General features: G+C 42.0%; 1 protein-coding gene across 1 annotated transcript in view; it reads left to right on the forward strand.

Annotated features, from left to right (window-relative positions):
• Positions 1–4617: 4617 nt before the first annotated feature.
• The window catches only part of LOC132870279 (uncharacterized), an 89919-nt gene continuing 68010 nt past the window's right edge, over positions 4618–26526 (forward strand). Inside the window, exons 1-6 of the mRNA XM_060903916.1 lie at positions 4618–5040; positions 11215–11389; positions 17020–17211; positions 22008–22088; positions 24459–24592; positions 24720–24767. Coding sequence (XP_060759899.1) covers positions 4897–5040; positions 11215–11389; positions 17020–17211; positions 22008–22088; positions 24459–24592; positions 24720–24767 — 774 coding nt within the window. The 5' untranslated portion in view covers positions 4618–4896. The remainder of the gene's footprint in view (positions 5041–11214; positions 11390–17019; positions 17212–22007; positions 22089–24458; positions 24593–24719; positions 24768–26526) is intronic.

Here is a 26526-nt window from a genome sequence, read left to right on the forward strand (position 1 = left end):
TTGTTAATGTGTAAACTGACACTCCGACATTTTATTATTCTCCAACTATAAAACTGGATGTAAGATCAACTAAATATAATAAATCTGTATTTAAACGGCACTTTGGTCTCATTTCTTTGTATAAAAACACAACTATTGTGGCCCAATCTGTTTCTGGGCGTTTTTCACAGGGATTGCTGCTTATTTATGTATTTAAATCTATTGTAGAGTTTGTAATGTTAGAGCAGAGTAAAGTCATGATGTTATTTGTCAGAGCCTTAAGATGGAGCCAGCAGCAAAAAGAAGATATTCACCTGTAGGGAAACATTTTACAACCAATCAGGTGAAATGTCCCGTATTTAGTCTTCTGATGGGTTTTTATCTGTCAATCCCATTACATCTTCAGTATTTACAGTAGGTTTTTATTCCCAAGTGATGTTTAAAAGCCCAACACTTCTAGATCAGAGGACCCTTTGCAGTTCTGGACAGAACAGAAGGATGGATATTTCTATCTCCTTGCTTTGAGATGTTTGTGGATCCCAGACTCTTCTGGTCCCTGAGAACAGTTTTTTTTCAAAGGTGGGTGAAATTATTATTATTATTATTATTTTATTTTTTAAAATCGTCCATCCATTATCTGTAGCCGCTTATCCTGTACAGGATCGCAGGCAAACTGGAGCCTATCCCAGCTGACTATGGGCAAGAGGCAGGGTTCACCCTGGACAAGTTACCAGGTCATCGCAGAGACAAACAACCATTCATTCTCGCATTCACAAGTACGGTCAATTTAGAGCCACCACTTATCCTAACCTGCATGTCTTTGGACTGTGGGGGAAACCGGAGCACCCGGAGGAAACCCACGCAGACACGGGGAGAACATTCAAACTCCGCACAGAAAGGCTCCTGTCGGCTGCTGGGCTCGAACCCAGGACCTTCTTGCTGTGAGGCAACAGTGCTAACCACTACACTACCATGCTGCCCCTGGAACAAATTAAATTCCTTACTAAAAATAAAAAAAAATTTCAGTCCAATCCCACATAAGTCCTATATAATTATCAGTCCCACAGGCTCTTCTGTCCAGTTTCACAAGCACGTTGCTTCCTACTTCTCACGAAACACAACTGTAGTTGTAGTAATACCATTATTATGATCTATTATGTTGCTCAATTCTTTAAGACAAAACTTTGTAATATGGCATATACTAATTCTATATACTAAAATATAATTGTATATACTAACTGAATTTCTAAGTTGTATTCAGAATATCGATATTTAAAATACAGCTCTGGAAAAAATTCAGAGACCACTTCAATTTTTTCTTAAATCAGCATCACTGTGTACGGTAGCCATTTCATTCCAGTGTCCGTGCTGGAATTCCAACACAAGCACACCTCATTTTACTTAATGAGGCACTGATGAGATGATCACCTGAACCAAATCTTATTTAATAAGGAAAAGTATAAAAACACTGCTGTGGTCATCACTATTCTCTTGCAATAGTTTGCATGGTAAAAAAAAAAATGCTAGTAGTACCTAAAATTTAATTGGAATACAAAAAAATATTTATTATTCCAAAAGGGTTAAAAAGAAAACTTTTAAGTGAGAAAAAGAAGGGTTCAATTCTGGATTTACTGGCAGAGGGGATACAGTGAGTGTCAGGTTGCTTCAATCTGCAAAATCTCAAAGTTAGTAGTTCATAAGAATGAGGTGAAGCAACAGACATTAGGTACATCAAAGTTATAGACTGGCAGAGAGTGAAAATGACTTTCCACTGACTGGGATGATTGTCAACTCCTTCAAATGTCACTCAACAATCATATGATGATGTAAAGAATTGCAAATGGCATCTGTGGTTAAGTGCATGGCAAGGATGGTTCGAAACGGGTTCCTCCAGGCAGGGTTGAAGTCATGCAAAGCAAGATAAAAAGCACTTCATCTTTGAGAAGCAAAGAAGAGCCAGGCTGAGGTTTGCTAAAGACCATAAGGATTGGATCATCTTCTGAGTCCAATTTTCAGCTTTTCCTATCACCTGGTTGTCTAAGGGTTAGACGGAGACCTGAAGAGTCCCACAAGCCAGTGTCTCACACCCATTGTGAAATTTGGTTGAGAATCAGTGATACAACGACAAGATATTTCATGCTTAAACTGATAAACTTTGTTTTTTGTAAATATACACTCATTCTGAACTTGATGCCTGCAACACATTCCAAAAAAGTTGGGACAGGGCATGCTGACCACAATGTTACATCACCTTTTCCTTGAACAACACTCAGTAAGTCTTTGGGAAATGAGGACACTAATTGTTGAAGCTTTGAAGAAGAAATTATTTCCCCATTCTTGCTTGATATGACTTCAGTTGCTCAACAGTCCGGTGTCTCTGTTGTCATGCATAAAAGGTGTGTAAACTTCATTTAGATTGTGTATACATACATACATACATACACTTATATATAATTTATTATTATTATTATTATTTTAATTTGTGTGTGCGTGTCCCTGAGGGTGAGAGGAACACTGAAGCGCAGACAGGCAGGAAATTATATATAACACAGTCCTTTTATTAATATTTTTGCTTTTTACCATAATGTTGAGTTTATCTCACACACACACACGTTAGGAGACAGCCACCTCTACACGCTCTCCCTCCTTTTCTCTGCTCTGTCATCACTGCAACAGATACACATACGCACAACATCAATAACCCTAACTGGTTTTAATCATGCCTAAAGTAAATTGCTGTGTGCCTAACTGTCTGCACAACAAATTGAACACCTAATTTGAGCTTTTATCAGCTGCCAGTTGAGAAGAAGAGAAGAAAGAAACGGATAAGTTTAATCTGCAATGAAAACCTTTGAACTGAATTGAAATGGACGAGTGTCTGTAGCTTACATTCCTCTGGTGGGAAAAAGACGGACTTAAACTGTGACCTAGCAATATTTCCATGGTCTGTGGAATGGCCTTCAGTTATAGAAGATTATAACAATCGATGCTGTTCATCGTCTGAAACTAGCAATATTCCAAAGCCTGTAAAACAAAGAAGCATTCTTCAGCCTTTGCCTCTCAATGTACCAAAGCACTCGGCAGCTGAACAAGCCTGTCGGACCAATAAAACTCCCAAACCACCAAGGGTTCTCTTTCGGGTATTTATTGAAGTAAATGCATTTATCCTGAACATGACACGGCAAATCAGTGGCTTTCCAAAGATTTTTTTTGGAATGTTTCCTGATATCAAGTTTTATTTAACTAATCACTCATTTATAAATGTTTTGATGCTGTTCATCTGGGCCCGGGTTCACAAAGCAATTTTAGACTTAAGTCAACAGTTGATTTTTCATAATAGTTTCCCCTGACTGCATCTGTAACTTTCATTGTGCTGGATCAAGACTAAGTACAAGGCTAAGATTTCATTAGAACAAAGTTTCTTAGAAAAGGGTAAAGAATAACTGAAATTTAAAATAAAAAAATTTGGACTTAAGTCTAAGATTGCTTTGTCATCCCAGGGCCTGTAGTCTGGGGGGGGGGGGGGGGGGGGGGGGGGTGTTTAAAAAAGAAAAAAAAACCTTCTTATCTTCTCATCAAGCTTGATTTGGATTCAGATTTTCCTGCTATAAACCCTCGACATGTTATTCACCTCTTTAAATCACCAATTTCATTGTCTTCCACGATAGAGCATGGCAAAACTGCTCCTCTCACATCGGTCTCAGTTAGAATTAATCTGACATCCGCTATTTCACTCAAGAAGAAAAGAAGAAACCTTTATTTGTCACATGCACACTTCAAGCACAGTGAAATTCCTCCTCTGCATTTAACCCATCTGAAGCAGTGAACACATGCACACACCCAGAGCAGTGGGCAGCCACACCAGAGCGCCCGGAGAGCAGTCAGGGGTTAGGCACCTTGCTCAAGGGCACCTCAGCCCAAGACCGCCCCACATTAACCTAACCTGCATGTCTTTGGACTGTGGGGGAAACCGGAGCACCCGGAGGAAACCCATGCAGACACGGGGAGAACATGCAAATTCCACACAGAAAGGCCCCCACCAGCCGCTGGGTTCGAACCCGGAACCTTCTTGGTGTGAGGCAACTGTGCTAACCACTATACCACCATGCCACCCAACCATGCCCTCAACTACCAACCCCAGTGATCCCCCATAATGCATTGCGGTAAACAGGTGCTGAAATCGTTATGCTTGGGGGTTATTGACAGCAGGTGTGATTACTTTGCCACTTACCTATCCTGGCCCCACCCTCCATTCCCAAACTAATGCTTGACCACGCCCCTGCTGCCACAAAATATAATAAGTCAGTGGGGAAAATATTATCCATATTATGTCAAGAACAACTAAGTAAAGAGAAATGGCAGTCCATCATAAAGAATAAAGAAAAAATACTGAACTAAAAGGTGCGTCCAAACATTTCACTGGTACTGTATGTATATTCAATATATTTTATTTTACAAGGAGAACAATTCCTTTTGTCCTGTGTTCAGGTTTTCATTTTGTAGCCTTTAATTTTCCTGCTTTCGACACATCACCAAGGTGTGGCTTCCGTCTCCAAATTAGGCCCTTTATCTCTCACAAGTTAACACAGGTTAAGGTTTTGGTGACGCAGCACACACACACACACACACACACACACACACACACACACACACACACACACAGGGAAAGAGAGAAAGCTGTCTTTCAGGTTTTCTCGATCACAACAAATCCTCAGTCGACGCCATTCAGAGTCTGATTCTAAGAAGAAACAATTTTTGTCCGGGAGTCAAAGTTTACATGAAACATAGACTACACATGAATTAATCACCTGGGGATTTTTTTTTCTGTTGTGTTGTTTGCTTAACTGCTTTAGTATACTATACATAATACCATTTAGTGTTTGTAGGCTACAGAGTAGACGGATATACAGCAGCCAAATGGATCGATTGGATTTTCTAACGGAGGATGAGTTGATTAGATATTTTCGCCGCGCAAAGACAGAGATATCTTGTATAGAGGAACCGCACGTCTTCCTCAGCCAGCTCCGAGACCATGACCTGGTACCTGATGATCTCTACAAGGCAAGGCAACAAACATTTTACAATATTCCTACACTCGAGGAGGGAATTAATTGACTTAACTTGCTAAACACACTGTACATTTATTTACCGTGTCATTGTTACTGTTTGTTTGATCAGTGTTTATTATTGGTGTGACTGGTGTCAGGTGACATAATTAGTAAGTGAAACTCAAAGCATTGTGCTTGCAAGATAAAATCAACCCTGTGTCAGAAATCACACCCTGCTCACTATACAGTGGACTATATAGTGAGTTTGCCATTTTGTAGTGCTGTCTGAAATGATAGTGAGGATCATTTACACCCTATATAGTGCACTCAAAGTATCCCACAATGCATCATAAAAAGTAGTGTACAACCAACGGTCACTGCAATATATCCCATCATGCATTGCGGTCGCGCTGAAAGAAATCAAATCAAAAGCCTCAAATTTGATTTAATAAAAGGCAGCGGCAAAGAAGAAAGAAAGTGTTCAGCCTTGATTTAAAATAACTGAAAGATGCAAGTACTTTGTATTGATTAATGTGTGAAATACGCTCAGTATAATATGGATTTATCACAAAAAGACATGCATGTATTTATTATTTTGAAAATCCACCAGCCTACTGATCTGGCACGTTTTAAGTGTGCGACAATAATGACATAAATAATGACACAATGGAGTAGTGTCCGAAAGTGTTTTTTTTTCCTTTTACCAATGAGCTCATTATATAGTCCTCTATATAGTAATTCCCTATATAGTGAGTAGGGAGTAGTGAACGAGTGAGCGAGTTTGTGATGCCATCTATTGATCTGAACCTACAAAAAGAAATGAAAGACAAGTCCAAGCTAGTGCCCGCTTACTACATTGTCCAAAGCTACATACAACAACACTTTGCAGATAAGACAATGATATTTACAGATGGTTCAAAAACCCTGAATCTGGACGCACTGGTGCTGCAGTATATATCCCACAGAATGGCACAGCTATAAAAAGGAGAACAACAGACCATCTTTCAGTATACACAGTAGAGCTTGTGACCATAATGCTAGGATTCCTATGGGTAGAGGAAAACAACCCAAACAATACACTAATAGCAACAGATATTTTATCAGCACTCATGAGCATCAGGTCAGGGAAATCATGCAGGCAAGATATCATAAATGAAATATATCATATCATATACAGAACACACAGAGTCAAGTCAAGTTTGTTTGTATAGCGCTTTTAACAACAGACATTGTCCCAAAGCAGCTTTACAGAATCTGAATGACCCAAGACATGAGCCAATTTTATCCCTAATCTATCCCCAATGAGCAAGCCTGTGGCAACAGTGGCAAGGAAAAACTCCCTCAGACGACATGAGGAAGAAACCTTGAGAGGAACCAGACTCAAAAGGGAACCCATCTTCATTTGGGCAACAACAGACAACATGACTATAACATTAACAGTTTTAATATGAAGTCAGTTTCGTTGATGTTATAAATTCTTCATTAATGGAAATTTGAGTGCAAAACTGTTCATGACAACCGCAGTCCTAAAGTTAGCAAGTCAACTGTAGCCCTCAGCCATATAAGCATTACTGTAAGAGTCCAGAGCGTCTTCCAAGTGTGACTTTCAACTGTCCATATGGGGCCGTCCTCCACAGTGGCGATGTGATGAGACTCCAACCAGACATAGGACATCAGGATGGATCAGGCAGGTCCGAGGAGCAGAAGAGGTCAGCATCTCGATCTCAGGATTGACATGTAACTCAGAGGGACAGATTTTTTTGGGGGAAGAGAGAAAACACAGGTTGTTATGCCCAATGTCACCTGAATAAGTAGGAACAGTATACATTTTGCACTGAGTACAAGCAGGGACTCCAGCAAAACTAACTATGACAGCATAACTAAAAGGGGAGAGCCAGAAGATAACACAGGCATGAGGGAGCCCTGGGACATAAAGCAGCCAGCTACTACACCATCAACAAACTCGAGTGAGCAAGCGAGTGGGGACTGACAGCAACCATACATCCCAGTTTACCAAAACACTCTATGCCTGAGGACCCTCCAGATCTACACCTTTACAGAGTGGGTTTAAGTGTATGTTTCATTTGGGTTCCTGCTCATGTAGGGGTAGAAGAAAACAAGGACGTAGACATATTGGTAAAACAATCAGTGAAATTGCAAACAGTTAATCTGCAAATTCCATGATGAAAAGCTGAGGCGAAAACCATCATTAAAAGTCAAACAGAAAAAGTATGGCAGGAGAACTGGGACACCAGTGATACAGGAAGACGTCTCTACAATATACAAGAGCATGTGGGTGTTGGGAGAAAGGTGGGGAGAAACAGAAGAGAGGAAACCATCATCACTCGTCTAAGAAGAAAACATACAGCACTCAACAAGACACTTCATGTAATAGGAAAACATCCGACTGGGTTATGCAAACATTGCAATCAGCTAGAATCAGTGCAGTATGTGATACTGGAATGTGACTTCTATAAGGAAGAGAGAAAGAAACTAAGTCAGGGGTGTCAAACATGCGGCCCGCGGGCTGGATCTGGCTCTCTAGGTGGTTTAATCCGACCCCAGACTTGTAGAGAAAAAATTCTAAGGATGTCAAAAAAAAAGTAAATCTCTAGCCCATTCCTGTGACGACTTGTGAATTTTTAAATAAATAACTGAAATGCTCAATTCAGCTGCTAGGGGCAGCCAAAAAAAGCAGCACTGACATAACAAGAGATCAGGAAATAAACAGTACATTTTAGCAATGTGCCCAGATATGCTGTCTGATTCCATGAATGGCAGTCTTGCCTCACTACTATTAAGTTGCTATCAAAATTATCAAGAGTGATACCCCCATTACCAAAATGTCTTTGTCAAAACGAAGAAAAGTTGACGTAGAGTGCAGAGTTTTCCAGGAAAAATGGACTGAGTATTATTTATTCACAGAGGTGAATACAAAACCAGTGTGCTTGGCTAGTAATCAACAGGTTGCAGTGCTCAAAGAATATAATATTCAGCGCCTCTATGAGACTCATCATAAAGAAAAATTTCACAATTTGTATGGACAATTAAGAAAAGAGAAGGTAAACGAATTGTTAGCTGGTCTGAAGAAACAGCAGTCTGCATTTACTCGCAGCCGTGAGGTCAGTGATGGAGCAGTGAAAGCTAGCTACCTTATTGCAAACGAGTTGGTGCAAGCATCCAAGCCATTTTCTGATGGTGAACTCGTGAAAAAATGCATGCTGAAGGCTGCAGAAGTCGTGTGCCCTGAAAAGCAATCTGCCTTTGCCAACATTAGTGTGGGGAGTTGGTTCAGGTTGTCAGATGTAAAAATGTATTCACTCAACTGTATAAAAATAAACCAGTTGTTTGAGAGTGAAATGCATTTTATTTCAAATCCATTGGCCTCTCTGTGAAAAATGTGTAATAATCTAGATCCCTTGTGATCAGTGATTATGTAGGCTACAAATGTAGGCTGAAGCATAAAGCATAGCCTACTGAAAAAACAATGCTAAAGATTTGGAGTTGACAAAGGTTATTTTGCAATTATTTTACTGGTCTGGCCCACTTGAGATCAGATGGGCTGTATGTGGCCCCTGAACCAAAATGAGTTTGACACCCCTGAACTAAGTGAAGCACTTAACTTCATACTAGAGAATATCTTAGGTAAGGCATTAGGACACATGGCCAACTAATTACATTTTTAAAAGAAACAGGTATAATAGAGTGGTGTAGTGGTTTGCGCTGTCACCTCACAGCAAGAAGGTCCGGGTTCGAGCCCCGTGGCCGGCGAGGGCCTTTCTGTGCGGAGTTTGCATGTTCTCCCCGTGTCCGCGTAGGTTTCCTCTGGGTGCTCCGGTTTCCCCCACAGTCCAAAGACATGCAGGTTAGGTTAACTGGTGACTCTAAATTGACTGTAGGTGTGAATGTGAGTGTGAATGGTTGTCTGTGTCTATGTGTCAGCCCTGTGATGACCTGGTGACTTGTCCAGGGTGAACCCCGCCTTTCGCCCGTAGTCAGCTGGGATAGGCTCCAGCTTGCCTGCGACCCTGTAGAACAGGATAAAGCGGCTAGAGATAATGAGATGAGATGAGATGAGGTATAATAGATGAAATTTTGGGGGGTTTCCTGCCAAGCTTCTGTTCCACATCCCAATCCAGTAGGTGGCGGTAATGCACCTTTAAGCTGGCATACCAACCGCTATTAAACCCAAAAGAAGAAGAAGAAGACTGAGTGAGCGACACAGGGATAGTACACAAAGTGTACAATCATCACATGACTGTGCTTAATCCCTTCCACCCACTTCCACTGATGATGATTATCCTGTTCGCTTCCTGAATCGCTTTATCCTGTTCTACAGGGTCGCAGGCAAGCTGGAGCCTATCCCAGCTGATTACAGGCGAAAGGCGGGGTACACCCTGGACAAGTCGCCAGGTCATCACAGGGCTGACACATAGACACAGACAACCATTCACACTCACATTCACACCTACGGTCAATTTAGAGTCACCAGTTAACCTAACCTGCATGTCTTTGGACTGTGGGGGAAACCGGAGCACCCGGAGGAAACCCACGCGGACACGGGGAGAACATGCAAACTCCGCACAGAAAGGCCCTCGCCGGCCACAGGGCTCGAACCCGGACCTTCTTGCTGTGAGGCAACAGCGCTAACCACTACACCACCGTGCCACCCCATTATTATTATTATTATTATTATTATCTCATCTCATCTCATTATCTCTAGCCGCTTTATCCTTCTACAGGGTCGCAGGCAAGCTGGAGCCTATCCCAGCTGACTACGGGTGAAAGGCGGGGTACACCCTGGACAAGTCGCCAGGTCATCACAGGGCTGACACATAGACACAGACAACCATTCACACTCACATTCACACCTACGGTCAATTTAGAGTCACCAGTTAACCTAACCTGCATGTCTTTGGACTGTGGGGGAAACCGGAGCACCCGGAGGAAACCCACGCGGACACGGGGAGAACATGCAAACTCCGCACAGAAAGGCCCTCGCCGGCCACGGGGCTCGAATCCAGAACCGTCTTGCTGTGAGGCGACAGTGCTAACCACTACACCACCGTGCTGCCCCATTATTATTATTATTATTATTAATTTTTTAAACATTTTACTTTGTTTATTTAACATTTATGAACGCAGCCTTCAGTGTCAGTGCTTTGAGGTAAATCAGTTCATGAGGTGGAGATCTCCAGCAGGCAGTTACCTCAGTAGAACAGAAGCTCTATGGTAGCGGAGTGTGAATGTAAAGAAAAGACGCAGATCTTTGTTCTTCGTCCCACCAGGAAATGTGCAAAGACACCTCTTCCTGAAGTAAATATTTCTATTGTGATTAGTAAAACGGAAGTAGCAGGCCTATTAAGCTGTGCTTTTTAATGCCTATGTTAGGGGTTTTTTTTAATGTAAATCATATAATGTTGCACATAGCATGTTAGACTTAGCATGTTAGCATACTAACTGTTTGCATGTTAGCCATAGTATGTTAGCATAGTAGCCTTAGCATGTTAGCATGCTAACAGTTAACATGTCATTCATTGGCATGCTAGCTGTTAGCATATTAGCCTTAAAGTGTTAGCATGCTAACAATTAACATGTTAGCCATTAACATGTTAGCATGCTAGCTGTTGGCATGTTAATCTTAGCATGTTAGAATGTTAACTATTAGCATGTTAGCTGTTAGCATGCAAGCTGTTAGCATGCTAGATATTGGCATGCTATAAGTTATTGTGTTAGCATGCTAGCTGTTATCATGTTAGGCATTAGCATGTTAGCATGCTAACATGCTAATTGTTAAGATGTTAACATGCTAGCTGTTAGCATGTTAGCCTTAGCATTGTTAGCGTGATAGCTATTCTGCTACAGCTGAGCAAGCACATTGCATTTTCTCAGTGAGAATTCAGTCTAGTTGAATGTAATTTTTTTGGATTAATAAAACTAAATACATAATCTGGTGGAATTTTAATTTTTTATGTTGAAAGCATTTGCACAGGTATTTGAGTATATATGCTCAAAGCTGTGCCTAAATATACACAAATATTGAAGCAAATGCTCATTTTAATAAATCCCACATTGTGCCTTCACCTGTTGTAGACACTACTTAGACATATGCACTGTGTATACCAATGATTAATGGGGACCTTGAGTGTCTCTCTCTCTCTCTCTCTCTCTCTCTCTCTCTCTGCAGAAGGTCATGAGGATGAGGAATAAAGTGAGAAAGGAGAAAGGTGTGTATGAGATTTTGGACTGGCTGGAGGATAACCGCGGAGAACATATGAAAATATTTTGGAGTTGCGTGTTTCAGGATCACATCCAGCAGAAATATCCCACTCTCCGTTTGCTCCGAAACACCCTTCTGGATGGTCAGTCGTTCCATTTCTTTCCCTTTATGTACTCTTTTTTTTTTGTTATACTTTCACAGTTGTATTTTCACTTTTTTCACTCTACAAATGCTGGATGACTGGATATGAATTCTTATCTCTGTTGGAGTTAAGTCAATGTGTAGTATTTCCCTGACATGGGTGGAATACTGAAGTGCGGCAGGTGGGAAATGGTGTTCAGACACAACTTTATTTTCTTTAATTTGCTATTCACCTTTTCATTTGTGCACACACACACATATGTTCTTCTCTGGGAGAGCTCCCCTCTCGTCGCTCTCTCCCTCCTTTTCTACCTTCCATTTTCACTGCAAAACACACAAACACAACATTAATTGACAACAGGTGTACTGACTTTGCCACTCACCTTCCCTTCCCCCACCCTCTATTCACAAACTGACACTTGGCCATGCCCCCGCTGCCACATACCCCGATTCAGGCCGGGGAGTGAGATACCAACGGGTGATCCGTGCATTGGAATCTTTCATGCGGTGGAGCCACTGGAGGGGCGCATGGTCCGAACAAAGGGTGAAAGGGTGCTCCAGCTGGTAGTCTCTGAGAGTGAGGACCACCCACTTGATAGCTAGGCACTCCTTCTCGATGGTGCTGTACTTACTTTCCTGCATCGAGAGCTCGCGGCTGATGTACAGCACAGGACGTTCCTCGCCCTCCACCTTCTGGGACAAAACAGCTCCCAGCCCTCTGTCCGATGCGTCCATCTGTAAAATAAAAGGGAGAGAGAAGTCAGAGTGGCCCCCCACATAATGAAGCTTTTACCTTAGTGAAGGCCTGTTGACACTGCTCTGTCCACTGGACCGGGTCTGGTGCTCCCTTTTTAGTGAGATCAGTCAGCAGGCTGGTGACGTTCAAATAATTAGGTATGAACCTGCAATAGTAGCCAGCCAGTCCCAGGAACTGTCTCACCCCCTTTATGGTCTTGGGCCTTGGTCAGGCCACAGTCACTGCTGTTTTGTCAATTTGGGGACGCACCTGCCTGTGACTCAAGTGGAAAACCAGATACTGTGCTGTACACCACCCAATCGCACACTTTTTCAGGTTAGCTGTGAGACCCGCACGCCTCAGCAACTCTAGGACGGCTCTAAGGTGTTCTATGTGCTGCAGCCAGGCATTGCTATATGTGATGTCATCAAAGTAGGCTGCCGCATAAGCAGCATAGGGGCAGAGGATCTTGTCCATGAGCCGCTGGAACGTAGTGGGAGCCCCAAATAGCCCAAAAGGAAGCCTGACAAATTGGTGTAATCCAAATGGAGTGGAAAAGGCCATTTTCTCTTGGGATCAAGGAGTCAAGGGGACCTGCCAATATCCCTTTGTCAAATCCAGTGTTGAATAAAATCAAGCAGTGCCTAACCGATCGAGCAACTAATCAATGCGATGCATTGGGTATGCGTCAAATTTAGACACCGCGTTGACTTTTCTGTAATTCACACAGAACCGGACTGAACCAGGATCACCGGGCTGCTCCAGTTACTGTGGGACTTCTCAATTATGCCCATTTTGAGCATGGCCTTGAGTTTGTCCTGAACCACCTTTTTCTTGTGTTCAGGTAAGCAGTAGGGGTGGCTCCGAACCACCGCCCCTAGGGGCGTTTCAGTGTGGTGTTCTATGAGGTGGGTGTGACCGGGAAGGGATGAGAACATGTCAGAAAATTCCTCTTGCAACCGAGCAACCTCTGTGAGTTGGGCCAGTGAGAGGTGGTCTCCACAGGGGACCAGAGCGGTTTGAGTAGTTCATTTTTTAACCTCCGGCCCCAGCTCTGCCTTCTCCGGAACTACCGACACCAATGCCACAGGAACCTCCTCGTTCCAATAATATTAGCACTTTATCTCCTGGGGTGAATTGTCTAATGCACATGTCCCTGTTGTATGGCTGGGTTTGAAGTTCCTGTGCCTGCCGCAAATTCTCCTGGGTTAAGTGCATAAAGGTGTGGAGTTTTGCGTGCAGGTCGAGAATGTATTGAATTTCAGTTTTATTCATTGAAGGTCCATCCTCCCAATTTTCCCGCAGCATGTCTAAAATGCCGCATGGCTTTCACCCATATAATAGTTTGAAGGGTGAAAACCCCGTGGAGGCTTGCGGGACCTCTCGTACTTGAATAACAGGGGCTCGAGCCATTTATCCCAATTTCGTGGGTCCTGACTTACAAACTTTCAAATCAGATTTTTGAGTTTTTGATTAAATCGTTCCACTAATCCATCAGTTTGTGGGCAATAAACGCTGGTGCAAATGGATTTAATTCCTAATAACCCGTACAGCTTGCAAAGTGTACATGACACAAAGGTAGTGCCTTAGTCAGTCAGGATTTTTTTCGGAATCCCAACTTGGGAGAGAACACGGAAAAATGCTTCCCAATACTATGTGCTGAAATATTGCGGAGAGGCACCGCTTCCAGATATCGCATTGTCCACCAGAACTAAAATAAACCAATATCCTCATGCTGACAGTTCTAAGGGCCTGACAAGATCCATGCCAATTCTTTTGAATGGGGTCTCAATTAGAGGGAGAGGGCGCAAAGGCGCTTTTGGGGTGGCTGCAGGATTTACTAGCTGGCATTCGTGGCATGCCGCACACCACTGATGGACATCCCTGCGAATCCCTGGCCAATAGAACCGGGCCATTATTCAGGCTAGTGTCTTATCTTGTCCCAAGTGTCTGGCCATAGGATTAAAGTGAGCCGCATGGAATACAAGTTCCCTACGGCCCTTTGGGATCAACAACTGGGTTATTTGTTCACCGGTTTGAGTGTCCTACATCACTCGATGTAGTCTAGCCTTAATAATAGCAAAGTATGGGAAGGAGGGTGTCGCATTTGGATGGAGAGTTTGACCATCGATTACTCTCACTTGGTCAAACACATGATGCAGAGTCTTGTCTCATGACTGCTCTGAGGGGAAATCCTCGAGGGAATCCCCAAGAGAGGGAGGAGGGGCGAGCTGCTCCTCACTCCTCGTATTGCCCTGGTGCGGTACTGACATAGAAGGCTCTGTGCCAGCTTCCCCAGTCAATGCTACACTGGGATCCCCCAGTGATGTATTCTTGCAGGACCCACCCCATTATATGTGCCATTAATTCCCTAAACCCCGGCCAATCAGTCCCCAGGATCAGAGGGTGGGTAAGACACAGATTAGCTGTCTTGATGCTATGTTTTTCTCCCCAAAATAAAATGTGGATGGACACTAGGGGATAATTGTGAACATCCTGGTGCACACACAAAACCTTCACCCCTTGTGCTCTCCCCAGTGCCTCACGTTGCACCATACTTTGGTGGATTGAGGTCTGATTACAGCCGGAATCCACCAACACATGATACGTATCCCCTTGCACACTCACTGGTATACGATATGCTCCAGCCTGATTGGGGGCAGTCTCTGGTGCATCGGGGATCCAGACCACCACTCCCACCTCCATTGTGGCACACTGACCCTGGAGATGCCCGGGCTCTCCGCAGCACCAGCATACCGGCCCAGACTTCATCTCACTCACTGGGGCGTGGGGGGGGGGAGGGACACAGACACAGAAAGGACAGACGAGAAGATATCACAGGTGCAGTGGGCCGGCTGGAGGGGGAACCTCTGTGGTGGGGGAACAGGGCAGAGATGGGAAGGAGAGGAAGAAGGAGAGAGAAAGAAAGAAGAGGCGACGTGTCCACCTACCGCTGGAACCGCTGCCAGATGGTTCTCCACCAGCTCAATGGCTTGATCCAGCGATGCCGGGCAGTAACACTGGATCCATTCCATTGTTCTTTCTGGAAGTCATGTGACAAACTGCTCCAGTGTCACCAGGTCGATGATCCCCTTAGCATCACAGTTGTCTGCCCTCAGCCACTGCCGGCAGGCATCCCGGACCTGTTGTCCAAACACAAACAGCCGGCAGACCTCCTCCAAAGTCAGTGTCTGGAAGCACTGACGATGTTGTTCTGGGGAGTGGCTGACACGCTGTAGGATGGCTCGCTTTAGGTTCTCATAGATGGCTTCATCTCACTCACTGGGGCGTGGCTGTTGGTGGGGAGCTATTGTGTGGCTATTGTGTGGCAAGCTGCACCTCCCCAGTTAATAGCGGTAGTAGGTGCGCTGCTTGACCAGCTGCTTGCTGAAAGAGTGCAGTGAAAGCCTCCAGATCATTGTGTGGTCCCATCTTGGTAAGGGTGACATAGGGAGGGTATGTTATGTTCATGGTCGAGGACCCCACCGACACGAGCAGGTGCCTGAACGCCTGGCGATCTTCCTGCTGGGCCAGCATCAAGGCTTCAAACCATTGTTCCTGCTCCTTCCAGAGGGTGACCAGTGCATGATGCATACATGTCAACCTTTGGTCAATCAAACCTGTATAACCAACCTCCAAAATTCCCTTATAAAATCCGTATAAGATGCAAATTAAAATAATTTGCCTAAAATGTGAATGATAATTAACAATGATATATCCCAGTTACTTTTTATTCAATATTAATAACAATAAACCTTCAGAATGAATACAAAGCTCCAATGTTTGACAAAAACACAAAGTGTTATCAGCGTAGTTACGAAGGAAATACTTCGTTGTTTGGAGACAGGTTTCACCGAGCGGCTATTATGCACGAGACTTCATATTAGCCACAAAGTCAGGAAAATCTGTTCGTAAAATTACGTTATAATGACCAAATACAATGAAAAGTATTTTTCCAGTCTCACCTGTGAAAGGTAATCCCATGTGATCTCGTTTGGACGGTAAACCTGTTGGTACAGTTAAACGCAGCACATGAATGAGGCATCTTTATTCTCAGAATCGCCACTTTGCCACATCCAATATGGCGGCGAGGATGACGTATGATTCTACGCAGAAGGCGGCGTCTATGTTTATATGTCTATGACTTCCGGGTTGGCGGGATTCTCGCAATGCGGTGTGCGCATGATCAAAAGTGGAACGAAGTCTCGCTACCACAAGATAACGCGCGATTTCATAAGACTCTTTACTGGCTGTCGTGGGAATTGATTATAGCTCTAAATAAATATTGAAGTTTTTTTTAAAGAATCCGTATAACTTTATTTATACGCCCGTATACTACGTTTATTGAATCAAATCCGTATAAAATATGGACATTCCGTATAGGTTGACATGTATGATGATGCTGGTTCTGTTGGGCAGTAGCGAGGGTATGGATCAAGTCCTTAAATGGGGAGGACTCCATCGGTGGTTCTCTTCAGTATCCTGGATTTCAGCACCACTGTAGTATTTCCCTGTTGTGGATGAAATACTGAAGCACAGCAGGCAGGAGATGGTGTTCACATACAACTTTATTTTCTTTAATTTGCTATTCAGCTTTGCATTTGCACACACACACACACACACACACACACACACACACACACACACACACACACACACGTGTTCTTCCTCAAGAGAGCTCCCCTCTTGTCACTCTCTCCCTCCTTCTCTACCTTCCATTTTCACTGCAAAATACACAAACGCAACATTAATTGACAACAGGTGTACTGACTGTACCACTCACCTTCCGCCCTCCATTCACAAACTGATGCTTGGCCATGCCCCAGCTGCCACAGAGTGCTTTTTTTTGTTCATTCTGAATACTATCTTATAGGACATTGGTTCTCTTGTTTTAGATTTCCATAAGATTGATGAAAAACTTCCCAATGCACCAAAACCAGGCAGGAATAAGGACGTTCAGAGAGAGGAAAAGAAGCAAGAGCAAAAGAAGGGCACAACAAAAAGAAAGAAAACTGGTGAAGACGCAGATGAAGAGGAACCTGGCCCTTCCTCTGTGTCCAGACAGAAGAAATTAAAGCCCACATTCTGTGAGTCAGTAGAAATGTGCCATTTAATGTATGGTTTAGGATTTCTTTAATCTTAGTACTGGGACAATAATTGGAGTGTCACCTAATGATAAGTTTAGGAAAAGAATGGTTAAATATTCACCTGTCTGGAGGATAGACAATGAGTTACTACTGCAATGTGTTTGAGAGTATAAGATTTTTGAGGGGCGGCACGGTGGTATAGTGGTTAGCACTGTCGCCTCACAGCAAGAAGGTCCGGGTTTGAGCCCCGTGGCCGGCGAGGGCCTTTCTGTGCGGAGTTTGCATGTTCTCCCCGTGTCCGCGTGGGTTTCCTCCAGGTGCTCCGGTTTCCCCCACAGTCCAAAGACATGCAGGTTAGGTTAACTGGTGACTCTAAATTGAGCGTAGGTGTGAATGTGAGTGTGAATGGTTGTCTGTGTCTATGTGTCAGCCCTGTGATGACCTGGCGACTTGTCCAGGGTGTACCCCGCCTTTCGCCCGTAGTCAGCTGGGATAGGCTCCAGCTTGCCTGCGACCCTGTAGAACAGGATAAAGCGGCTAGAGATGATGAGATGAGATGAGATTTTTTGGGTTAAAGTTTGTTTATCATTATATTGTAAGTTAATTTTTTATTTGAACTGAAAAGCACTCCAATTCAACTTGCTAACATTTAGCTATTGGTACAAACAGATTAAAAATGAGCAATTCTTAATATTTGCAGATTCACGTATTTCTCAGTAACCTACCTAAAAGGCAGTGGCGAACTAATACTATTAGAGCTGGGACTTGAGTGCAGCCAAAATTTAGCCAGACATCAAAAAAGCAACAGGGTAAAGGATTTTGTAAGGGATTAGCAGCAGGCTGCCTGGTCGCTCTGTTGTGTGTAGCTGTCGATGCTGATTTTAAAATTAACTCAGTGAATTAAATGAATACTTAAGTCTGAGTGAAAAATACTATGGTGAGCATGCAGCGTGGAACAGAAATCACATTCAGTCTGGGGACAGAAATCTTAGTCTCTCGGTCGTTAGCCTGTAGCCCTCGATAGCACTGGCTTGACCACTTTATTAGACTATTATAAGACTACTGATGAATGCTACACCGGCTGGAAGGTAGCTTTACTGCTGCGATGATGGCGCCGACTCGCGGTTAAGCTCATGTTGGCCTTTGAGAAGGCTGAGGGCAATACATTTTTGATCCCTCCCACTATAAATCAAAATCTGATTGGTTAATTCATCTGTCACTTCCTGCATAAACATACACTGCCATGGCCTTCTGTCCCGGCCACAGAATAGAAACCACACAGAATGTGCGACAGCACTTCGGGCGGTTTCGGAAATTTTCGGAATGACGTCCAACAAGTGCTACTGCAGTGCTATTAACTGTAGCAACCGAAGTTCAAGGGATGTTGATCCGAGGACGGGTTTAAATGTACGATTTCATCGCTTTCCTCACCCAGAGAAAAACAAGGACATGTAAGTACACACATTGAGTTATCAGTGACATTGTCATTATTGTAGCATTCATGGTTCAGTGTTAGTAATTTATATCTTGAACATTTTATTTTCATGCATAGTTAGCGGTAATCATTTGAGAGACTCACATATTTTATTGGGAAACTCGCTAAATTTGGGGTTCGGCTTCTCCATGACAACTTATGTCAACAATTGGTAATCTACAAAGCGACTGTTAACATTAAATAAATCCTGTTTCTATTGAATCCCACGAAAGTGCCATAAAAAAACCCATACAATTATTAATCTCTTTGTCCTAAATATATTTTTCAAGTATAGTTACGGTAGCGGTAGTAATATGAGAAACCAACATATTTTATAGGAAAACTAAGTGTGGGTTTTGGCTTCTCCATTTAAAAAAAAAAATTAGTTATTCCCCGAGACAGGTTGGTGCAAGTTTTGTGGGCTGGAGGAGTGTGTCTCCTCGAGAAGTTATCAATTATAATGCATTCATTGTTTTTCTATCATTAAATTTCCATTCATGAGAAGGCCTATTTTTTCTCTCTCCTTGATAAGCTTTACATTTTGATATTTGACTGTTATTTACAGTCCTGGGTTTTAGTCACCCCACTTTGTTTTTTTTATTAGTTGCTGTCAGAAATATCAGTTATATTATCCAAAACATATCAGTTTGTAAATAAAAGATGTGCCTATCTCGGATTTATTTCCTGAATCAGAACATCAAAACAGCCAGGGTTGGCCTAGTAGGGGACGTCAACTTCTTTTGTATACTCACCTGTAAATTAGTATAATAAAATAAAAATAGAAAATAAATAAACTTAATAATACTTGTAACATCACTTGCTCTGGTTTTGTTAATTACAACTGTAGTTGCAAGAATAGCATGTATGTAAGTGTTTTGGAAGATTGACATTGTGTTTTTTCTTCATATTTCAGGTGCCTGAAGTGGAATGTTAATGCCCACAGAGCTGACTTATCATTAAAAGTGAACATGTGATTCTTTGTGGTTCTCTTGCATGTCTCTCTCTCTCTCTCTCTCTCTCTCTCTCTCTCTCTCTCTCTCTCTCGATTGACTGATTGACATGCTGGAGTTTTGAATAAAATTTATACATTGCATGGTCACTGTATGTCCCAACACGACATGGAAGAGGACTGTAAAGGCTGAATGGAGGGAGATGTGTCATATCTGGGCCAGTGTTCAATGAAAGGCCAAAGATCACCAGAGATGGTGTAGTCTAGTTGCTACCCTATGTAACACTGAGTGTAACAGGATCAAGGGAAATTGATTATGGGAAATTGCCTGATGTGTTCAACATTCTATCTTTGGTTGTTATAGAATCAGTACCAAAGAGGATGGACAGGTTCACACCTTGGCCGGCATACAATTGACCAAAGATAAGCCCAGTTGCTGCCCTATGCAGTGCCAGGTATAACTTTGAGTAAAGTAAATGAAGTAAGCACATGTATTGTCATCTCATGATGGGCAACTCTAATTATCTTTTCTTCATTAGCTTCAGTTTGTAACAGTTTGCTTAAGTACACCTTAACGTCTTTTTTTAACCTCTCATGAACATGTGATTTCATACAGCTTGAATATCATCTCTTTTTGTTTTCTCTCTCGATTGACATGCTGAGTTTATAATAAATCACAATCATCTGTATATACTTTATAATGAACTCACCATATCCTTTACATACTGCTTTCGCTTGTTTGAATTTGTAAGAATTTCATGTACAAGTATTGTCCTTTGCGTTTAATAAATACATGTCTAACATGCTTGATCTTTGTCTTTTCTGTTCATTTTTCATTGGCTGATCTGAACTTGCCAAAAGTCAAAGAGTCCCATATACGTTTTCGTACGTACGTTGGGGAGTGCCTGTTAGAGAGCACACTCTGTCTAGGTCGTCGGCATGGTGAGGTAGGGTGGCCAGTTCCTTTCCTCGCCGCCTTTAACTTCCCCAGTGTTTCCACCAGGCCCCCATTCACTGCTGGGTGGACAGGAGGCGAGCCCCAGATCACCGTCCAAGGCGAGGCTCGAACCGGGGACTGTTCGCTTGGCGGTCAAGCGCTCTAACCACTTGGCCACCTCGCCTCCCTGAACTTGCATTCATACTAATTTGAATGTACTGAGCTAAGTGCTGCATTCTGTTGAAGTGATAAAGAAAATTATAAATTTGAGTGCTTAGTTTAGATTATGGAATACAGGGGTAGCAGCTGCCTTCTTCAGTTTTCTTTTAGCCATCAATCTGAGTTGACATGCAAATAACTGAATCATCGATATCATCATCTGTGCTCTGAGCTGCTTGGGCAGAAGGGACTCTCGTACATCTGTCTCCGCAGGTGTAATCAAGATCATGTAGAGAACCTTCACTGCTTCATTCGGGGGATTCATGCTGCTGTGGGAGCAATCCAATATGGCGGCCAATGAAAATATCGTTAGTCACGTTTGATGACGTCACAGGCACTGTCACGCATTCTGTGTGGTTTCTATTCTGTGGTCCCGGCAATAAAGTCCTAACCAATGAGTGAGCAGCTCTAAACTCTTCTCAGCCTAGACACAACAAACAAAACAATCTCACTGGATAACTCGATTTTAATGTTTTCATTTCTGAAGCACATTTGATAGAAAATGAGACCGAATTAGAAGAAAATAACTATCATGAAATTATGAAAGCAATTAAAGAATGAAATAAATATAATATCCAGGCGGCATGGTGGTGTAGTGGTTAGCGCTGTCGCCTCACAGCAAGAAGGTCTGGATTCGAGCCCCATGGCCAGCGAGGGCCTTTCTGTGCGGAGTTTGCATGTTCCTCCCGTGTCCGCGTGGGTTTCCTCCGGGTGCTCCGGTTTCCCCCACAGTCCAAAGACATGCAGGTTAGGTTAACTGGTGACTCTAAATTGAGCGTAGGTGTGAATGTGAGTGTGAATGGTTATCTGTGTTTATGTGTCAGCCCTGTGATGACCTGGCGACTTGTCCAGGGTGTACCCTGCCTTTCGCCCGCAGTCAGCTGGGATAGGCTCCAGCTTGCCTGCGACCCTGTAGAACAGGATAAAGCGGCTAGAGATAATGAGATGAGATGAGAAATATAACATCTGAAAGTGTTAAAATGGGTTTGGATGAACAGGAAGCAATGTTAAAACAATGTACTTGCTCTTTAACTGGCACTTATTGCGTATCACAGAAATGGTGATGTTGGAATCAAGTGCAGATTTTATTTAAAAACCAGGCAGACAATCTAAAACACTATTCCACAATCAGTGCAAGAGTCCCAGAGTGTTTGTCTGTCCAGGTTATTTAGTCAGTGGCAACATGACCAGTGATGACATGACATTCTTCCTCTTAGCCCTACTGTTAAAGAAAGGAGAGCTTCCTGTTACCTGCGGAGACAAAAAAGGCACATTATATCCAGACAAGCTTGCGAGAGGTACCTTTCATTTTGCATATCATTAAACATTTTCCTAATAGTGTGGTTTCACATGTTCTGTACTGTCTCAGTAATCAAAAAATAAATAAAATTCTAGAGCAGCGGCTACAGTTATCGACAGTCCATAATTATCGACACCTTTTCAGATTTACCAATAAAAAACAATTTTATAAAGCTGAGTTTCAGTTACAACAGTTATTATTGGTTAATTAATCAACCAGAATACCACCCTCGCCCTTTGATCTTGTCATCTGATGACACAGCTCGTTACCCAAAATGGAATTTTTTTCAGCACAATCAGCAATTTGAGGAAAACCCGAACATTATCATCGCAGGTAAGCATGGTGGAAAGATCATGGACATGGTTTGACTGATCAAATTCACCGATATTTCATGATCTCCATGTTAAAACCTTCCTTGTTTATTAAGCCAGTATCTCACTGGGCTGCAACAGCCTGTGACTAGTTGGAGACACAACAATTGCGGTAAAATATGCAAATTAGTGACAATTTTCACTTGGAATCACACTGAATTGATATTTGCATATTTTATCGCAATTGTTGTGTCTCCAACTAGTCGCAGCCCAGTGAGCTGAACTCGCACTTCCTGTATCACGGAAACTGACTTGAGAAGGGTTTGTGATGGCTTTGTGACACCAGCGACTCATTTGCGCTATTTTGAGAGAAATTTTGTCACGCAAATTTTTTGAACATGTTCAAAATTTCAGCGACAAAGGATCGACACTTTGCAACTCATGCGAGGAAATTGAGAAGCCCCGCGAATGTTTCAAGACACTTTTGAAACTCTCTCGCGAATGATGTTCGCAATTTGTCGCAAGCTGTCACAGCCCAGTGAGATACTGGCTTTACTCTTGCATTTCACAGTCACCATTTTGTACCTAAACGTGCATTTGAGAAGTCATGTGAGGTGTTAATAGTGATCACCTTCACTGGTGTCCACCATTATCGACACCCTGTGGGATTAAGTGACATTTGCAACTATTATGGATCGATCTTTGTGCAACATTGTTGAAGTAAATGAAGTACTTTAAAAAAAATAAAAGTGCTGTGATTTATAATTTTTTCTGATTCATAACAGAATGGAATGTTTATAGAGTATTTGGAATGATATTGCAACAAAAAGAATTAGACCAGAATTAAATTCCTAGCATATAAAAAATTACATTCTTGAAATATTCCATTGTTTTTTTTTTTTTTTGCAGTTTGTTGTAAATATCTACCACATATTACAGTATCAGAAGACATTTTATATTTTGGTTTGAGGAACGACATGCGACCTTTGACCTGGATTTTCATGTGGTTACAATATCAATTTCCTGTTGACATTTATTGGTAAACTACAAAACTAGAAATTAATCCAAATAACAGCGACTGATTAACAAAATGTGATCTACGAAAATATTTAGAAAGTGGGTAGAAAGTGGAGCAAAAAGATTTTCTGACAGGTTAAACATTATCAGTTCATTTGTTTGTAAACATTAGAATTACTTCCTCATTTACGTAAACACCGACATCGATATATTTATATAAAATATATTTTGTACTAAATATAAGTCTATGTGAAACAAATTTTAAATAAAAACTATGTTTTGTTAACTTAATACCACATACCAATTTACTTTTTTAAAAATAAATAATCATCTGGATGTCGATAATTGTGGACAAAGGTGTCAATAATTGTGGAACGGTGTGACGTGATCTGATACGCTAAGTAATTGGGAATCAACTCATATTTTTTTCCAGTGGAAGTTTGAGTAATTATTCATGCACAATTTACGTATTGAAAGTCTTTTCTACTTTTGCAACAGCCAAAAGATCGTTAAGGTGTCGATAATTGTAGCCGCCACTCTAATAAATATTTCTATTATGTCATTATAGTACACAATGTAGCATTTTATCTAACATTTCTTTAATGTCACATAAAAATAATAGTCAACCAGCTGAAACTGCGTAAATATGCTGGCAGTTTTTGTTTTGTCTCCTTTGTTGAATGATAAACAGCAAAATCTGGAGCAGATATGAAAGGTATATAAGATAACAAAGGATGCTATCTTACCACTAAGAGTAAGATGTGAACTTTACTCAGTTTCATTAACCTGCTGAAAGAAAAGTTTACTGAGGAATTCCTCAATCACGAGACTCCACTGTAATTTGCATAATTATTTGTGAACCCTTGAACAGCCAAAAATGAAGGTTGTTGCATTTTTAATAAACTATTATGAATCAATGAGTAGACATGTACAAATAAAGCCATATGGTGATAATCCTCGTTTCACAGAAATAAAGTTGAGCGTTGTGAGGGTTGAGTTCATTTTTAACTTGGAATTTAAATAAAGTTTTATTCCTATAGGGGACAAGTGTATTTTGTACCAGGACCGCTGGTTCACCCCAAATGAGTTTGAGAGACTTGGAGGAAAAGGAAGAAGCAAGAACTGGAAACTCACCGTCCGCTACAAAAACATCCCACTGCAGAAACTGTTAAAGGTAAATCTACATCTTTGACCGTCACTATGAAGATGGACATGTACTACACTGAGAGACATAAACGTATTGCAATATTAAAAATTAATGTTAAGATCCTTCCTTTTTGTCCTGTTTTTTTTTTTTTAAGGATGGTCGATTGAAGTGTCCACGCACATACAGAGTCAAACGACGGAAGGTGCTGTGCCTATTTAGTCTTTTTCCAGTTGTATCATGCTTTAAAGGTCCCATGGCATGGTGGTTTGTTGATGCTTTAAATGGGCTCGTGGAGGTTTCCGGATGTTATATCCGCAGCCTTTCTCGAAATGAACCCTCGGCACGTAGATATAGCCTCCTGGGAGAAAGCCCCATTTCAGCCCTTTTCCCAGTGCGTCGTTTTGCTAATGAGAAGCATGGAGGCGGGGAAGGGTAGAGGGTGGGGGCGGGTCTTATCATTAACATTCATGACATGTAAACGTGTTACCTCTGATTGGCTAACAGCACTGTGACGCTACCTCCAGTGGGTCAGAACAAGCGGATGTGGGTGTCTTACTATGGCGAGAGAGAAGGAACAAACCGCGAAGGGAAAAATACCGCTCGCTGACGTCATTAAGGTGCGACGTGAGGAAATAAAATAAATTCAACAAATATTTCTGTTTTTACTGAACAAACAAACAAATAAAATGAACGAGTGACTTAAAAAAAAGAATGTAGGTGTCTTTGTAAAAACTGTTTTGATTGGCTATTATAACAGAGCATGCTGCATGCTTTTTGGTTTTGTAGCGCAGAGTACCTGGCTAACTGCAGGAAGCGGTTAGCTGCACAGCTAATGTAGCCATTGCAAGGCTAACGTGGCACCGATTTTAAAACACGGCAAAACATAAGCTCATAAGTTACAGTCAATTTCCAGACTAAACTCAGTTTAACAGAGCATGCTGCATGCTTTTTGGTTTTGTAGCGCAGAGTACCTGGCTAACTGCAGGAAGCAGTTAGCTGCACAGCTAATGTAGCCATTGCAAGGCTAACGTGGCACCGATTTTAAAACACGGCAAAACAACTTAACAGTTATACACTTACTTGTTCGCTGTTTGTGGCTGATGCGGCAGGGATGCTTGGTACGGACCCAGGCTTCAGTGACAGTTCATGTGCAAAACCTGCCCTGTACTGTCCCAAGTTGTGGAAACATTCCTCAGGAAAATGCTTCCGACAAACATACACCGTCTTAGGTAGACTCGACGGCGTATTATTGAAGTAAATAAAATTAAGCCACTGCGTCTTCAGGGGCTCTCCCGTCGGCAGTAAAAACAGACTCTTTTCTGTGTTGTCATATCCACGTACAGCGCAATTTCCATGTTTCGCTCGCTTAGGTGATGCCATGTTGTTGTGTCCTCTATGGTCTCCTCACTACAACTGGGCGGGGCAATCCATACAGTGGGTGGGAATCCAGAGGGGGGGCGTGGGGATCATCTCCCTTGCTGACGTAGTAAAGGGAAGAGTTTATCAACGCGCCATTTTGATGCGCCATTCTCAAATGTTGGGCATAGTTTAGTTTACACATTATGAAATTTCTAGCCACTGGGGTGACTTAAGAAGGTCAGAGGAACTCATTTTAACGTTAAAAAACCTCAGAAAAGTGAAAATTTCATGCCATGGGACCTTTAAATATTTTGTTATTCTTTTATTCAGTAAAATATCTTTTTCTTATTGCAGACAGATATATATATATATATATATATATATATATATATATATATATATATATATATATATATATATATATATATATATATATTCTTTTAGCTGTGTGAACATTGTCACTTATACAATAGCTTCTTAACTGTGGCTTTTATGATTTTTTTTATTCATTATTAAATTACTACAAGTGTAATCAATTCACTATTAATTTACCAACTTTGAGATCAGGACTAGTTTAACTACCTTGTATTAGTTTAGCTGTT

The sequence above is a fragment of the Neoarius graeffei genome, chromosome 22 (genome assembly GCF_027579695.1).
Source record: "Neoarius graeffei isolate fNeoGra1 chromosome 22, fNeoGra1.pri, whole genome shotgun sequence".
NCBI classification, from domain to species: Eukaryota; Metazoa; Chordata; class Actinopteri; order Siluriformes; family Ariidae; genus Neoarius; species Neoarius graeffei.